Source organism: Phlebotomus papatasi, chromosome 1 (genome assembly GCF_024763615.1).
Source record: "Phlebotomus papatasi isolate M1 chromosome 1, Ppap_2.1, whole genome shotgun sequence".
In the NCBI taxonomy this organism is placed as follows: Eukaryota; Metazoa; Arthropoda; class Insecta; order Diptera; family Psychodidae; genus Phlebotomus; species Phlebotomus papatasi.
Window position 1 is genome coordinate 111,993,813 of NC_077222.1, and position 17,629 is coordinate 112,011,441.

Here is a 17,629-nt window from a genome sequence, read left to right on the forward strand (position 1 = left end):
ATAATAATAAGATAATATAAAATATAATTTATATAATTAAGAGTATAGTCTCAATCGATCTTAACACTTGTCCTCCAAAGATATATAAGCTTATTTACTTCAGTTTTTAAAAATAAAGACTCTTTTATAGTTCAAAAGGTCGTTTTTGATAGATTTTTGGGAAATTCATATTTTTGCACATTTAACTATTCGATAAAAATTGGAACAAATGATAATCGGAAGGCTCAATACATGAAGAACATTCCAGGTGCTGAAGAATTTCCCACTACAACCCCTTTGGTATTTTGACAGCGTCTCTTATGAGACTCACAATTTCGCGTTGTTGCCTTCGAAAATTATACTTGTTCTTTTACCCAAAAATGAGTTTTTCTTAAAATACTAATCAAAACTAACAAAATGCTCAAATTTCTTGCTTCTATGATTGTTTCGTCGAGTTTGGGTAGCCTAAAGTGAATAATTTTCCTGAAATCTCATCAAACTTGCAGCATCACCTTCGATGCAGATCAGCTTTTGCAACGGGCTTGACTGTTTTTTTTTTCTGGTACATTTTCGACTGTATGTTGTTGTATTGGATCCATTTTCCATCAGTTGTTTGTAATCGGTCCAAAAAAGAGTATTTATCATAACAAAAGAGGAAAAACATATTCATTCGTTTCACCTTAAGAATTTCAGTCAAAAAATGTGGCACACATGTATCGAACTTTTCAACGTATCAAAGCTTTTCTAAATAGCGAAATAAAATCGAATTATTGTTTTACAACATCTTAACAATTTTTTCAAATGTTATCCCCAAATTTTCTTCCATTAGGATACTCACAATATCGCTATCAATATTAAAGGCCGTCCAAAATGGAGTTGATCTTTCGAAGGATAAACCTCTATTTCAAAATTTTCCAAAACACCTTTTTATCATTCTAAAAAGAAGAATATGATCTAAATAAACTGCTAGAATGCTTTTCCGTAGAAGTCCATCAGTTGAATCTTCCCAAAATTCTCCTAACATTAAATGTTGCAAATGCATCTTTTTGTTCCACATTTTGGAAACGTCCTCCACAGGACATGTCGACTTAAGTGAAGGATACTTGGCATTAGAGGGATGTAAGACATTTATAATCTTACCAGTGCATGCAAAAAAGTTAACAAAAATAACGAGGATAAGCTATAGGAGACACCGTAAGCACGCCTGTGAAAGTGGCTCACGAACTTATGCAAACATCCAATATCATATAAACCCTGTAAATATTGCTGAACAACTCATTATTTTACTCCTGATATTTGTTTATTCTACACTGCTATAAAAAAATCTCGAAGATATTATGTTATCAGTAAATAATGATAATCTCAATGTATATTCTAACTGATTTTCTGGTTAATAATTAGGAAATTAATGTAAATAAATAATTGTTTATTATTTAGAAAGAAATGATATTTAGATTTTGCTGAATGAGTGAATTAAGAAAGAGAGATTATGTTGTTTGTGAGTTGATTGTTTTATGTTGTTCTCAAACACAAATGTAACAAATTGTCTCTCCTTTCTTCACTTCTTGGGATCCAACTGCACACAAAATCGAACAAAATAAAACACAAAAATGCGCGCTAAAAATATGCTGGGTGTAATGTTTTGGGGCAATATGGTTTGTGGATGAATTTAATTGAAAAATGTGACAAATCCAGCACCAATTTCCGGGAAGACCGTCGATTTTGGTGGCTAGCGAGGGTCGAAATGCATCGCAAACTCAGGTGCTAGGTGACAGAAAGGTCACAAAGAAGCGTGTTATGTACAGAAAAGCCTCATCAGCAAATGTGCAACACAACAACAATCGTCAACAGATACACCAACTTAAATTGAATCTACAAATTAATTACAATCCAAACGACACTTTTACGCACACAATCCCCAATTCTGGACTCAATCACCATGAAGGAGTGCATGTAATGCATGAAAATGTTTATATTTTTATTATTTAATTTTATTTTTAATAAATAAGTGTCTTCTGTTTATATTCTGTTCAGATTTTGCCTGATGATTTTTTCTGTGAATCGACCAATTGATTGATTGAAAAAGTGAAAATTAGCGCGAATCCTGATATTTGTAGACTATTGGTTGTAAATAGTGATGTTAATCCTGTGTAGAATTGACTTGAGGCAAAAAAGAACACCACAAAATGCACAAAATACACAATTTTCTCTTGCACGATTTTCAATCAGTCAACAAAAAATGATTATTTTTTTCTTTAGACAGTATTTATTTCAAGATATATTCTGTTGGACAACTTTTTTACCCGATTCTTCATTTTCAAATACCAATTTATTAGATTTTTGTTGCACACAATCAAAAACTATCGATTCACATACAAAATTTGCTTTTTAAAATTAAATCTTTTAAGGTTTCAAGCATACTTATCATCATGATTTATTTGAAAATATCGAGAAAATTTTGCTTATGACGGTAATATCTATGCTGAGAAATTCTTTCAATTAACTCATTTAAATCAGAATCAGGGTATTTCGAAATGTATCTTAATTTAACAATGCTCTGATGACTTTTTAAAAATAACCTATTGTGGTTCATTTCTGAGTTAAAATTTACCTGCCATTTGTCATAATCGCTCCATGACTATCAGGCTACGAGAATAGAGCCAATGATCTTTTACCAACTGCTCTATGAGATCCCCAAATTCTCCGTTTTCATAATTCAATAAAATATTTTGATGATTAGTGTGCTTAGTAACCTCAAAGAACATTGGTAATAAATGTAAAAAAAAAATATAGAATGTAACTGCAGGAGGAATTGTAATGAGATAACTGGGCTCTTTTAGGTGGCAGATCCCATTGACTTTTCGTTTAATCCGGAGTATGAGCCCGAGTTCAAGTGGTACGACAAGAATCTCCTGGATGCTGTGAGAGCTGATGAGGAGAATGTGCACAAGTTTTTCCGATTACTCGCCCTGTGTCATACAGTGATGCCAGAAGACAAAAACGGACGTCTTGAGTATCAGGCGCAGAGTCCGGATGAGTCGGCTCTGGTGTCGGCAGCGAGAAATTTTGGCTTTGTTTTCAAGCATCGAACACCAAATACCATTACAATTGAAATCAAAGGAAAGATTGAGGTAAGAAAATTACCTTTCCGTAGCAGATTCAGCTAATGTGAGACAAATCTTGACAATCTTTCCTTCTTATTTTTTTCAGGAATATGAATTGTTGAGTATTTTAGATTTTAATAATGTTAGAAAACGAATGTCCGTGATTGTTCGACGCAACAATAAAATTCTACTTCTCTGCAAGGGAGCTGACAATGTGATATATGATAGATTGGGACCGGATCAAATTGAACTGAAGGCGAGAACACAGGAACATTTAAATGTGAGTTCAATGTATGATATTTTTCTATAACTAATTCTGCAGTTTGGCCTTCTTGTTTTATTGTTTTCGGTGAAAGCTAGGTCTCAGTACAGCGTTAACATTAATTGAATCTTTGACTTAAAAAAATAATATTTATTTAAATGTACTATTTAGTTGAATATCAAATTTCAATAGTGGAAATAGTGTTTTCATCCCTTTATTTATTGTTTGGATTATTTGACAATTAATAACTAATTCATTTCTACAATCTTCTTAAATTAAAAAAAATATATAATGTATATCTTCATGTAAAAAACCAAAACACAAGTCTTCCTGGGAGCATGTAAAAAATATACGTTTTCCCACTTAATGCTCTAGGTTTTCCTTCCTATAATTTTTTTTTTAGATTTTTCTTTGAAAAGAAAAATATGGTGGAGCCACTTATACATTGCAAGTTATTTTGAGTATCGCAATCCGAAAAGTTTTGCAATTATGAATAATTTAATAGAAAAAAAAACAGGGGTGTTTGTTTTGAGACAGTCTATCTTGCGTTTTCCTTGGAAGCTTTCTCAAAAGTGCCATCCTCTGTAGAAATTTGCGGGTGAGGGCCTACGAACGTTGGTGTTGGCCGAGAGGTATCTGGATGATGAGTTCTTCAGTGGTTGGCGTCAGAGGCAGCAGGAAGCTGCTCTGTCGATGGATGGGAGAGAAGACAAGCTGGGAGCGATCTACGAGGAGATTGAATGTGACATGATGCTGGTGGGAGTAACAGCGATTGAGGACAAGCTGCAAGACGGAGTGCCACAGACCATTGCCAATCTCCAGATGGCGGGTATTAAGATTTGGGTGCTGACGGGGGATAAACAGGAGACAGCCATTAATATTGGTTACTCTTGCCAACTGCTGACGGATGAACTTGTGGATGTTTTTGTGGTGGACGGAGTGACGTTGGATGAGGTGGAACAGCAATTGAGGAAATTCAAAGAATCCATAAAGATTATCAATACCTTTCATCCAGGTGGTAAGGAATTTTGCTACAGCTAATGAGTTACTTCAAATTGAGACTATTTTATTTTTCAGGAGTCTATCATAATAACATCGCTACAGCCAATGGCGGAAATAGCTCCACTGTAACCATTGAGAACCTCAGGCACAATGCTGCTCCACCTGCCATCTCCGTTGTCACTTTTAGGTGGGACTCAAATAAGCGAAATAGGGGCGCACCAGACAGGTAGAGAGGCCTTCGAAAGACCACAATTTTTTTCTTTACAAAAAGAAATAATATCTTTCAATTTTATCAATCCTTTCCGGATATCCAAGTAGTTTTTACTCAAAATTCTTCCTTGCCCTTTAGTCCCTGAATTTTTTCTTGTAGAATCCTGACCTTATTTTATATGTGTGTTTTTTTTTAATACATCAGAAAAATCTGTGGAAACGAAAAAAGTCTCCAAAGGTTTTTCTCACAAAATTTTTACTCTCATATACAAATTATTTATGATTTTCCAATGCAACAGAACGTGATTACACTCTCTATTTTTAACTTTTTGAAGGAGTTGGAAAACACAAAAAAATTTAACACTGCAAATGTTGAAGCAATTAATTTTTAAGCGACTCCCGGCAATTCATTGGAAATTCCTGCAAATATTTTGGTGTTTTTTGTTTGGTATTTGCTATGAAAATTCACGGTGAGATGCAAAAATACATTCAAAAACATTTTGTGGCATTTTTTCGTGATGAATCGAGAAGATTTAGTTACATCTTGGAAAACTTTTCATAGCAATTGCGCTACAATTTTGGTCAAAAGATTGATATTAAAAGGGAACAGTATCAGCCGCCAGGATACTTTGGTTTTTCTTGCCCTTGCAATATCAAATTGTAAAATCAAACGAGTGATAGGGGGAAGTGGGACGCCTTTGAAAGTGGGGCACCTTTGAAATTAGGATTTTTCACCTATTTTTAAATAAAATTCATCCTTATCATGATATAATTTAGGTGCTTAAATAGGTAGGGAAGCTCAATTATATTATCATATGGCCCAATTCCACCTAAACATAGGAGAAAAATCTCAATTTCAAAGGTGCTTCACTTCCCCTACTATGGAATATTCAGAGATGCAGGGGTATAAATCTAACTGCCTCACTCACAAAATGTGAAAATTTGAAGAAGTAGAGAGTAGAAATTAAATGAATGACATTAATTGATTCTCAAGATTAACTATTGGAGGCCCACGGAGATTTGAATTTTAGGTCTATTATCGTTTGGCTTCTATTTTGTTATTTAATCCAGGAGTAAATATCGTACTTCGATTTTTTGTTTGCAATACTCCCAATTTGGCAAAATTTTAGCATAAAATTATTTTATGAAGTTCAGTAGCTACATGTTGGGTATAGAGATCATTTGTGTAAAATCGAAAAAACAGCATCAGTCGAACATTATTTTTGATTTCTTTTCTAATTTTTAAATAAGTGAGATTTTTGAAGAAAAAATGTTGTTTAGATTTAAAGTAAATGCAATTAATCTAACAAATTTTAAAATATCATTACAATTGCGTTTTTTAGAAATTTTGAAATGTTCAGATACGAGGTTATACTTATATTCTAAACTATTGTGCTTTCAAATTAAAATGTTAATAGAATTGGTCAGTGAAAACTTCTTTTAAATTAAAAAAAAAAGAATGTAAATGCATCTCAAAACTTTCCAAGAAACTTTACATGTGTTGTTAGAAATGGATTAACATTTTAGCTTAAAGAAAAGGTTAAATTTGAACGGTTTTCTAAATTTTAAGTAAGGTTACTTTAATGGCTTGTAATTATAAAATGCCCTCCATTCTTCACTCTAATCTGATTTAAATTATGTGATATTTTAAATTGGGGTTTAAATACTAAAAGCTGAAGCCTTAGAAAATTTAGAAACATTTCTGTAAATGAAAACCAAATGCTTTAACAGAATTGCACCTTTAGTTTTGTAAATACCATAGACGTATTTTTTATAATTTATCTCCAGGGAAGGACAATAAAACATAAACACTGTTTTCTCTATTAGTTTTTTTTTACATAAACAAGTGTCACAAACAGAGAACATAATTCACAATCTGAACGCACGTAAAACTTTAATTACTTAATACACACAATTCTAAAAAACAACATTGACAAAAATCACTTTCCTCGTGATGTACTTTAACATATTCAACCAAATCTTTTTATCTAATATTTAGAGACTGAGAAAGATAACTTACCATTTCTGCCTGAAGGTAAAAAAATAGTTTTTCTTTTAGCAACTTCTTTTTAGTAATTTTTAGAGACAGAAAAAAATTAGAATTTGCAGAAATGGAAAACCTTGTGGTCCTCTCTATTCGTCTGCTTGGTATGCCCAAAAAATATTTAGCGAAAATTCATGTAGGATATTTTAACCTGTTAATTTTCTGTTTTAGTTAACAATGCTAATTTTTCTGTTATGTAAATTTCTTACTTGTTTTTCTTCTCTCTTAAAGAAATTTAAGTGAAGATTGGTAGCTTTATCTCTATAATGATTGTTGTTAATCTAACAACCCACAAAAAACACTCTTCTTCTTGTGATATTGTTTAGCTAAACTAACTCAGAATGGAAGCTATATTATTTTGCGTGCACCAATAAAATCACAAATTTTCTGTTTTATAATTTAAAAAAAAAAGAAAATTTGAGATTAATTGGCGCTTCATTGATCTTGCAGCGCGGAATGTGATCAGATTTTCGATGGAGGGGAAAAGGGGGCAACGGGAGCTTCGACTACGGCGACGGATATCGAAGAAAATACGGGTTTTGCCATTGTTATCAATGGACATTCTCTGGTGCACTGCCTGTCACCGGAACTGGAGGATCGCTTCCTGGACGTGGCGTCCAACTGTAAAGCAGTGATCTGTTGTCGGGTCACGCCGTTGCAGAAGGCCATGGTCATCGAATTGATAAAACGTGCCAAAAATGCCGTCACTCTGGCCATTGGAGATGGCGCCAATGATGTTTCAATGATTAAGGGTAAGTCAGTTTTTTTTAATAAAAAAAAACTGAAGTTCTACTATTTTCTGAAAAAAAAACTAGTAAAATTTAAGGATTATGGGTATTGGAGCTTTTTATATATTTTCATTTCTTTATTCCATTTGGCTATTAAATACGTTATAGCGATACTAGATGACGATTGATTCAACTTGATGATTCCTTTACAAAATATTAGTTTTTCCTTACTACCTACCTCATTGTCGTTCAAAACCAGTCTGTTTTTAGTTTTTAATCAAAAACATCTCCATAGAATTTAGAAACTATTCTATTATATCTAACTATAGAAAATAAATCGCCTGATCTTGCAGTTTGCATAAAATTAAAAGTGCATGTTCATCTCCAACAAATACTGTAAATAAAATATAATGAATAAATTTTTATAAGTTAACAAAAGATTCTATAAGTTCAGCTTATAATAGTTTCGGACTGACTAAGACTTGTCAGGATTTCCAAATTCATTCCAACGAATCTAAACTTACCCAATTTGCATATTTACTGTTAATATTTGACAATGGAAAAAAAAGCTTTAAAAGTACTCAATATTCAACATCATTGTCGTATATGAACGAAAAGTTGATTTAAGATAAACAACAAATACGATGGGTCAATTCAATAATAATTAATCACCCTTCGATGTGATACAACTTCCAACAATTTCAAGTTTGTTAGAACTTGCTAAAATCTCATAAATTGCTATTTTACTGCTATTAATGGTGTTTGAATGTATTTCTTATATGTTCTGAAGAGTTGCCGTATTGTATTGCTAGGGTAGGGGAAAGTTCTCTCCCTTCGAACGTTCATGCCTTCGAATAATGTGAATTTCTTTTGTTTTTCGTAAGAGATTTACACTAAATTATCATGGAATTATCAACAATTGATGATAAGCCAACTAATATTTAATAGAAATGTGTAAGTCTCTTAGGGAAGCGAAAAGAAAATTCACATTATTCGAAGGCATGAATGTTCGAATGGAGAGTACTTTCCCCTATGCATACACCATTAAATATCGTAAAACTTTCTTCACAATAACTTTTGATTGAATCATCATCTAATTAAGTTCAAATAATCTCAAGAACTCTCTTATGAATGTTTTTTGCAATTGATTTTGATTGATTTGTTAAAAGTCTTTGAACTCTGTATTTATAATCGTAGTCATGCAAATTTTACAAATTTTGCAATGAAGTAATTTATGATTTATGAAGAATTGGTAGATTTATTGAAATTGAGAATATTGGTTTTGATTTGCAGCTGCTCACATTGGCGTGGGTATTTCGGGTCAGGAGGGTATGCAGGCTGTTTTGGCCAGTGACTACTCCATAGCCCAGTTTCGATATTTGGAACGTCTTCTCCTGGTTCATGGCAGATGGTCCTACTACCGCATGTGTAAATTCCTGCGGTATTTTTTCTACAAGAATTTTGCCTTCACCTTGTGCCATTTCTGGTTCGCCTTCTTCTGTGGCTTCAGTGCCCAGGTAAACTGTTAAAGCGATAGGAGTGATTTTTAGTGGCAATAGAAAGATTTTTTTTTCTCTTTGTGCAGACGGTGTTCGATCCAATGTTCATTTCTGTGTACAATCTTTTCTATACATCACTCCCAGTTTTGGCTTTGGGAGTCTTTGAGCAAGATGTATCTGATAAGAATAGTCTGGAGTATCCAAAGCTGTACACTCCTGGGCTAACTAATGCCCTTTTCAACACCACCGAATTCATCCGGAGTGTTCTGCACGGAATCTTCAGCTCGCTGGTGCTTTTTCTCATTCCCTACGGCACCTACAAGGATGGTGTCTCGCCCGAAGGCTATGTTCTCAGTGATCACATGCTGCTGGGCTCCGTTGTGGCCACCATTCTCATCATAGACAACACTGCACAGGTTTGTCTTCATGATAAATTGTCTAGGCAGTTTTTTTATTGCATGGAAACTCTCATTTCAGATTGCTCTGGACACTTCCTACTGGACAGTATTCAATCACATAATGGTCTGGGGCAGTGTGGTGACATACTTTGTCCTAGATTACTTCTACAACTACGTCATCGGAGGGCCCTATGTTGGTTCTCTGACGCAAGCTATGAAGGAACCAACCTTCTGGTTCACCACGCTTATCTCTGTGCTGATGTTGATGGTGCCCGTGATGGCCTTCCGCTTCTACTTCGTTGACGTCTATCCCAGTCTTTCAGACAAGGTGCGTCTGAAGCAGAGAATGGCCCAAATACGCTCCAGACAGTCTACAGATGTTCTCAGAACGCCGTCGGCACGCCGAGCAAGACGATCTCTGCGATCGGGATATGCATTTGCCCACCAGGTAACATTCAATTTTTTTTTGTCATTCTACTGACCGAAAAGGAAAGAGTTAACTGGCTTTCTTTGATGAAAAATTCAGGAACAGTTTATAGAAAAAATGCAATGGAATCCTTTATCATCCTAAACTTATTTGGGCTTTCTTTTATTTTTGTGGTTTGTAGGAAGGCTTTGGTCGCCTCATTACATCTGGCAAGATCATGCGAAAGCTGCCGCAAGATTTTGCGTTTCCGCTTGGTTTGGGTAGCAGTCGTAAGCAACATTCGATCAATCACCAAGACAGCCTCAATCACTCCAACAATAGCCACAAGCACCAGCAACAAGTTCACTTGCCGGGAAGTTCCAATGGTGGCGATGCTAGTCCACGAGCTCCTTGTCAGGATTTAGATACCATTAATCTGTAGTTTTACGCTTTTGTTTCCAAATGCCTCCAGCCACCCGCAAAGGACAAAAACTTGATCTTGGGAGTGTGGTTTCTTTTTCTTTAACCCTCCAATTTTCACAGTGGAATTTTTCCACTGTCTTTTTTTTATGTTGATCCTTGAAGGAAGCTTGTGGGTTCTTTTCCAACTCTTTCTCTTTCGTCTTTTTTATGGGTAAGTAAGAACAAAAAAAAACGATTAATTATAACGTGAGTTTTTGAACTCTGTTTTGTGATTTTAGTTTGTAGAAAAAAAAAAGAAAAATAATCGTGAGAAAACTGTGCTGTAGAAGCTTATTTTTGTTACTTGTACATCTTTTTCTATATAATAGTGTTTTATTAAAAAAAAGAAAAATAAAATGAAACGTGGTACATAAAGTAAGATATTAGATTTTTTTTAAAACTATTATTAGTTATTTATTGTCACACTCCTCACGAAAACTAAAAAGAAAATGCTCTAAGTATTTCCCTTCAAATTCCAACACCAAATTTCTTAGAAAAAAATTAAATGTTTTTAAGCAGAAAATTGAGAAAATTTTATTTTCTTACAAAGAAATGAGAATTTTGACATTTTTCTTTTTAGAAAGCAAATAATGAAATCAAGTCACTCTAAACGCCTTGCATAACTTGTTTTTAGGTGTACATAGTAAAAAAAAAACTAAATATTTGCTCTTTATATTAAATGAGATGATAGAAAAAATGAATAAAAAAGAATAAAGACAGAGCAAAATAAAAACGAGATATTGCAGAAATTGTTACGAATCGGAAAAATTCAGGTTAGTATTTTCTACAAAACTGTTTTTTGATTCGATAATTTAATGACAGAAAAAAAGTTAATCGTGTCTTAATATTTCTGATTAAATTTCATAGTTCTTGAGTAAAATCAACAATATTATTTACTTAATTGATTTTTGTTGTTTAATTTTGTAATAAAAATCAATATTTTCAAATCAATTTTTTTTTATTGCTAAAAATATAATTCACAAGTTTACAAGAAATAGTCGAGATGAAAATGTTTTAAATAAATTTCAATTAGTAAAATAAAAAACAAATTGTAGAAAATACAACGTATTAATTTTTTTGTGTAAAATTTTCTTTCGGGAAAATTGTCACATTTTGTGTCTCAGGAAATAGTTGATGCTACTTTGCAAATTGTTGTTTTTTAATTTAAAATTAAAAAGGTGAAGATCTTAAAATACAAAACGAATAACGATAAGAAAATGAGCGTAAAGTTATTTTTCTTTCAAGTTTTCGCTATTAAAAAAAAAATAAAAAAAATATATTTTTAAAAATAAATTGCGAAAAAGTAGTTGCAAAAAATTGGATTGCAAAAAAATAATTAAGTAAAATGAAACATTTGGCCTTTTTAGCTAAAGACAAACAAAAATGTAAAAAGAGAATATTTAATGAGGAAAAAAATATAAGCTAATAAAAATATATATAGTTGAGGGGAAAATTCTTAATGTTGAAAATTTATCTTTCCTTTATTGTAGAAATTTATACCAAGAGGCGATTGAGTTCAAAATCAATGCTATTACACAAGAATTCTCATTAATCACTATATCGACCTCTTTTATTGTTACCATAAATAAAAAAAAACAAATAAAAAAAGAAACAGAAGACAGAAAATGAAGAAAGAATCTATTAAAAGTTACTGCGCGTCGTTAATTAGTCCTTGCAAAAAATAATCTATAAAAAAAAGAAAACATTGTAGAATTGCGCTATTAAAAGATACACTTTCAAAACAAGGAAAAAAAAAAGAAATTGCACCATGTGTGTCAAGGAAATCTTATTTATCAAAGAAAATCAGTAAGAAAAATCTTGAAATTAGTTTTTCGTTAATGAAAAAATTACAAGATGAATCAAAATAGATGCCGAACCAAATAAAGAGAATGAAAACCTACTATATAAATTAGTTTTTAAATGATAACGTTAAAGTAACTTAAGATATCTGAAATGCACTGAAAGTGGTACTTAAAACAATTTACTGGTCTCTTTCTCTGTTTATTTTTTTTATTGTCTGTTATTTTGTGACAAAGATTTTCATGAAAGGATATTAAATGAAAGAACATGTCCAAAAAATAAAACTTGCCTTTTTATTTGATATGATTAAAAAAAGAATATCTGAGGGATCTGAGGTATCGATGATCTTCCGACAACCTGAACAATGCCTTGTCTGTGGTCATGAGATTTCTGTAATGACCGAACGAATAAGATCACGAATACGAGCTGCCAAAATGAGGTACCTCCAGGCGGTTAAGGAATATATACTCATAGACATTGAGTGATAAACGTAGCCGCTCGTGAGAAACTAAGAGATTGATGGCTGGGTTTCTTCATTTCAATAAGTCACAACTTCTATGATATGATCATATTTAGCGCATGAATATAGAAAGAGGTCTTAGAAAAACTATGTAAGCCATTGTGGAAGAGAGTCAATCTTAGGACAAGGTGGGACAAGGTGGCTGAAGCAAATTTATAATCTTTGAACGCCTTCCTGAACTGATGAAGAAAAATCGAGAGGTGTATATCGACGGCTCAGAATATAATATGATAAATAAGTCTCGAATGGCCAACTTTACAAAAGAGCGATTTAAAGTTGAGATTTAGCATGCTAAGTATAGGATTTTTAAGATTTGAAACCTCTATAACTTTGAGAATAATGAACTTTCCGGTATAATATTCACAGGGAAGGTAGCGGATGTTAAGGAGTACCGAAAAGCGGAAAAAATGAATTTTGCAACAAATAGACTTATTCGACTTATATTCTGACAAGTCGATTATACGCTGCTGAGCTAACCTGAATAAAAAATTTAATGAATTTAATGAAAAAATAAATAAAAAGGGTATTAAAGTCGTAGATAAACTCAGGCATTAACTTATAGATCGTACAGATTAATCCGGAATCTGATGGTTGCTTTTGATTTTCTTAGAGATCAGCCTAAATATTTCGGGGATCAATGCTTTAAAGGCTTTAAAGGATATATTGTAGAACGAAAAAGCATCATATTGCAAACGATATTCATTGTAAAATTGAACTTTCTGCTAAGTGCATTCCTGTTAACTCTTTAAGGACGATAGGGATACCCGTATACATGAAAGCAAACAATTTAAGACTATTAACGTAATTTAATTTTGGACCGCGGCCCAATATACAGTATAGGGGAAAGTACTCTCCCTTCGAACGTTCATGCCTTTGAATAATGTGAATTTTCTTTTCGCTTTCCTAAGAGACTTACACATTTTTATTAAATATTAGTTGGCTTATCATCAATTGTTGATAATTCCATGATAATTTAAATAGTGTAAATCTCTTACGAAAAACAGAAGAAATTCATATTATTCAAAGGCATGAACATTCGAAGGGAGAGCACTTTCCCCTACTGGGTTTTGTTTAGGTTTCCTTTACAACAGAGAATTTATTTTTTAAATAAAAATAAATTATAACTGGTTTTCGTAATTTTGCATTGTCTCCTTAATCCATTTCAAAAAGTATGAGACATTTACGAAAACTCCCGTCGTTCCTGGTCTTCCGCATGGTACTTGACCCCAGCTGGTTAGTCCATGAACTACAACGTCTCCTTCGGAGTCTTTTTGCACAAGAGGACTACCTGAATCTGCGACGCAGACAGCCTTTGATCCATCGAGTTCTCCAGCACAAACATTGGTACTGTGCAGCGGCGTATTGGCAAAGATTTCAAAGCATAAATCTAAAGTTTGAATTGGAAGATCAGCCTTCATAAGTAAATCGGGATATTCCTGAGTTGTAGTATTAGACGTAGATCCCCATCCAGAAATTGTGGCGTGTCCAGTAGGATAGAAAGCCTCAACGGAAGGCAAATGTAAATGGTGGACATAAGCATTGAATTTGAAAGGTTCTGATACGTAAATTAGACCAATATCATGAGGAGCAACACCTCCACTGTAATCTTTGTGAACGAACGTCCTAAGAGCCTTCCTCCTCTGTTCATATTTATCTGGATTTTCAAGACTATGTGCTCCAGCAACAATGTCATCATTACCCGTCAGAGCATTAACACAATGGCCAGCAGTCAGTACCCATCTTTTGTTCAAAAGTGCTCCACCACAGAAATGTGTGTGATGAGGCTTAACCCATTGCAGGGAAACCTTTTAAAAATAAATTCATGTTTAATTTACTTCCCATTTAAATTTTACAGGTATTTATATTAATCTTACCATGTAAGGAAACTCATGCGGAGTAGCTGGCTTTCCTCCAACAATTCTTGGTACAACAGAAGCCACCACGGCGGTTCCAATAAACAAAATCGTGCATAAAATAAGCTTCATTTTCACTGATTGTTGTAGAAACCTTGAGAAATAGCAAAAGGTAACTAATGATCGTTAGAAATTCTACGGCGCTTTTAAATGTTCTTCGAGAGCTTTCTCAACAACTTTTGTTAAATGGCATGAGTGATTTGTTGTGGGCAAACCTATGAGGATCTTGAACTTCTTATCACATCCACTAACTCAAGAAATTCTCATTTCTAATCAGTGACGCGCACAAGAATTTCAAGATCCTCGTGGGTTTGCCCACAACAAGTTGCTCGTGCAATTCTTCCGTTCATTTGATAGTTCGTGTGCTGATAAGTGAAGGAAATTTGAGGGAAGTTCTTGAGAAGGTTCTCAAGATGCCATTGATGGTGGCTCTTCAGCTATTTTTTTTTATAAAATGGGATATAAAACTTTTGAAATTTGTCGAGAAGTCATATATGTAGTTCTAAAATCAGTAATTACACTGGTAAAAATAAAAGGATCAAATTGATCCAAATTTGATCCTTTTGCAAAGGGGGGATCAAAATTTCGAACTCTAAATGCACATATTTATCATAATAGATCATGTTAATTAGATCCTTTTATTTTTACCAATGTAATATAGATTCTACAAAGATATCAAAAGGGATTATACCATGGACATGAGATCCAAGAAATTGGTCACTATTATTTTCTCAATCACATTTGTTATATCAAGCGTGTTTATGAATTATCTTAAACGATGTGTTTATGACTGGAAAGCTTACTAGCTTTCTAGTCATAAACATAAAGCTTACTAGCTTTCCAGTCATAAACATAACGGGCTTTAGCTAACACGTAAATCCCGCAATGAAAATCAATTAGTAGAACCATTTTAAGTATTTTTTGTTAATTTCACCCATTGAGAACTTTTATATCAATATAATTGATGAGGGAGTTCATCCAAAAAATTCTTTTTTCTTATCATGATCCAGAATTTGATTCTGCGACTTTGTCCTAGATCTGTCCTGAGGTCAAGATTCCTCTACAATGGCTTGCATAGCTTTTCTAAGAAACTATCTGTTTAGTTTGAAACAAGTGAAACTATCTGTTTAGTCAACTTGATAAATTTAATAAACATAATAATATATTGCTGAAAATAAAAATTAACAAAAATATTGTGCATGAATCATTGAAAATCCGGATACACCAAATTTCCTAAATTGTTGAAGCATTTCGAGTGTGGGAAAACTTAAGTACCACTTCTCGTAGTCTTAAGTCAATCATATAATACTCTTAAACTATTAGGCTCTTAAACTGGTCTTATCAAACAGTATATAAGGTAAAGTAAATTTGTTAGGATCATCAGTTTAATTCTAAGAGTTTCTCAAGTAACTTTTAAAGCTTTTAAAACAACTTGTGAAAATGAAGTTCATCTTATGCTCAATTTTAATTATTGGCACCGCAGTTGCAGCTTCTGTATTTCCCAGAATACCAAGGATTATTGGAGGAGAACCAGCTGCTCCTCATGAGTTCCCGTACATGGTAAGTTCTTCAGTTTGCAAATTAAAATTCAAATACTATTAATATATTTAAAATTATTCAACAGGTTTCCTTGCAAAGAACAGGTGACGGATTTCATATTTGCGGTGGAGCCATCCTGAACGAAAGATGGGTCCTTACAGCTGCCCACTGCTTTAACGTTTTAACTGATGATGACGAAATTGTAGCTGGTACCAACAATATTCGCCATCCGGAAGAGTTTGAACAGAAAAGGAAGATTCTCAGGAAAATAGTTCATGAGGATTACGCTGGATCTGTTGCTCCACATGATATCGGTTTGATTGAGGTGTCAGAACTCTTTGAATTGAACAAGTACGTGTCCAGCTTACGTTTGCCCTCCCGGGAATTCCACTATCCTACCGGTAGTGCCACAATATCTGGTTGGGGTAGAACGCATAGTTTTGAGAGCATCTTCCCCGATGAGCTTGTTAAGGCTGAACTGCCAATTCATCCCATTGATATGTGCTACAGAGTCTATCCTAATTCAGCATTCCACGAAACAAATCTCTGCGCATCAGTGATGAATGGATCCAAGGCTGTTTGCAATGGTGATTCCGGAAGTCCTTTGGTACAGAAAAATTCACAGGGAGAAGCTGAGGTTTATGGAATTACTAGTTGGTCTGGTTTGCCATGTGGTACTCCAGGAAAGCCAGGAGTTTTCGTGAATGTCTCTTTCTATTTGGATTGGATTAAAAAGCAGATCAATTCCCAATGAAAATGAAATAAAAATATGTTGGAAAATAATTTTTTTATTTCTTTCTAATATTTTTCTAAAACTCTTATTTTTATTTTCTGCATATAGGAAGTGGCATGTGTATTTTGTATAAAAGTATTATTTTTTGAAAAAAGTAATTCTTTAATTACGTAGTATAATTGAAGAGAGAAAAGCCTTCTAATTTTTTTTAATATTGCTTTCTAACTTCTTTGTAATATTTGCCTGAGTGCCTAATGCCTAATAATAATACAGTAGACTCTCACTCAATCGGCTCTTTTTCAATCGGGCGTCAAATTTTGTTGATAATTTTCACGCTTAATTATGAAGCTAATTCGCTCAAATTCGCTGTAGTTCTTCCTATTTTATCGTGATTCTTTATAATTGAGAGCTTTTTGTGAAATTTACAAAGGCTTTAACGCCCAAATCTATCGATAAACCGGATGACATTTCGCCCCATATTCCCGATTGAGAGAGAGTCTACTGTAGTAGATTTACTGCTCGAACTTTATCGACAGGGCTGTATACATTATATATAATTCCTCAATATCAGAAAGTCAAAAAAAAAACATAGTGTTAAGTCGACCATTCCAGGAAGTTCACGTTAAAAACCGAAAGCTCTGGGTAAGATTAACACTTAGTATCTACTGGCTCTCACCGAAAAATTCTTTATAGCGCACCCTATTTGAAAAAAAAAGTCATCCAACTCGAAATTGAATTTCTTAGTAAACTTCTGAATGCTCTACTAAAATTATATTCAATTAATTTATTAGTCATATAACCCCAGATTTATATGACAAGGCCAAAAATGTAAATCTTACGTTTTTTTCTTTTTTTTATCACTAAATGATGAGAGATAGACGCTTGGAATGTTCTTGAATTCCCACAGTTTTTCCCATCTCCAATCTCCGCCCGAATTTTTGATCTTTTAGAAGACCTTGTTGCACCATGTTAAAAATTCTTGAAATTTGGGACTATTTACCAATAAATTCTTTGGATCTAAGAGTTTTGT

At 33.4% G+C, this 17,629-nt stretch overlaps 3 protein-coding genes across 16 annotated transcripts in view; 2 read left to right on the forward strand and 1 right to left on the reverse strand.

Annotated features, from left to right (window-relative positions):
* The window catches only part of LOC129798755 (phospholipid-transporting ATPase ID), a 59,915-nt gene extending 47,737 nt beyond the window's left edge, over positions 1 to 12,178 (forward strand). For 3 of the 14 annotated variants that reach the window (XM_055842076.1, XM_055842078.1, XM_055842069.1), the window contains 10 exons: positions 1,675 to 1,932; positions 2,820 to 3,110; positions 3,190 to 3,363; positions 3,934 to 4,363; positions 4,423 to 4,573; positions 7,052 to 7,353; positions 8,623 to 8,846; positions 8,915 to 9,244; positions 9,306 to 9,674; positions 9,835 to 12,178. In XM_055842076.1, the coding sequence (XP_055698051.1) occupies positions 1,675 to 1,932; positions 2,820 to 3,110; positions 3,190 to 3,363; positions 3,934 to 4,363; positions 4,423 to 4,573; positions 7,052 to 7,353; positions 8,623 to 8,846; positions 8,915 to 9,244; positions 9,306 to 9,674; positions 9,835 to 10,074 (2,769 nt within the window). In that variant the 3' untranslated portion in view covers positions 10,075 to 12,178. The remainder of the gene's footprint in view (positions 1 to 1,674; positions 1,933 to 2,819; positions 3,111 to 3,189; positions 3,364 to 3,933; positions 4,364 to 4,422; positions 4,574 to 7,051; positions 7,354 to 8,622; positions 8,847 to 8,914; positions 9,245 to 9,305; positions 9,675 to 9,834) is intronic. The other 11 variants (XM_055842079.1, XM_055842080.1, XM_055842073.1 and 8 more) reach the window with 7 other exon arrangements.
* On the reverse strand, positions 12,080 to 14,461 carry LOC129798766 (trypsin-1-like). The gene is made up of 2 exons (XM_055842107.1): positions 14,289 to 14,461; positions 12,080 to 14,219 (listed from the first exon to the last, which is right to left on the reverse strand). Exons 1-2 carry the CDS (start codon positions 14,397 to 14,399, stop codon positions 13,533 to 13,535), a joined length of 798 nt encoding a protein of 265 aa, XP_055698082.1. The 5' UTR covers positions 14,400 to 14,461; the 3' UTR covers positions 12,080 to 13,532.
* A 1,244-nt stretch (positions 14,462 to 15,705) lies between these two features.
* On the forward strand, positions 15,706 to 16,649 carry LOC129798767 (trypsin-1-like). The gene is made up of 2 exons (XM_055842108.1): positions 15,706 to 15,887; positions 15,952 to 16,649. The coding sequence occupies exons 1-2, from the start codon at positions 15,768 to 15,770 to the stop codon at positions 16,618 to 16,620; spliced, it is 789 nt and encodes a 262-aa protein (XP_055698083.1). The 5' UTR covers positions 15,706 to 15,767; the 3' UTR covers positions 16,621 to 16,649.
* The last annotated feature ends 980 nt before the right edge of the window (positions 16,650 to 17,629 follow it).

What these genes read in the sequence shown, in the direction of transcription:
- LOC129798767 (XM_055842108.1), top strand. Translation starts at nt 15,768, where the DNA reads ATGAAGTTCATCTTATGCTCAATTTTAATTATTGGCACCGCAGTTGCA. An exon ending in CTCATGAGTTCCCGTACATG is followed by an intron (nt 15,888 to 15,951) that starts GTAAGTTCTTCA and finishes ATTATTCAACAG; the next exon opens with GTTTCCTTGCAAAGAACAGG.
- LOC129798766 (XM_055842107.1), bottom strand. Translation starts at nt 14,399, where the DNA reads ATGAAGCTTATTTTATGCACGATTTTGTTTATTGGAACCGCCGTGGTG. An exon ending in CGCATGAGTTTCCTTACATG is followed by an intron (nt 14,220 to 14,288) that starts GTAAGATTAATA and finishes TATTTTTAAAAG; the next exon opens with GTTTCCCTGCAATGGGTTAA.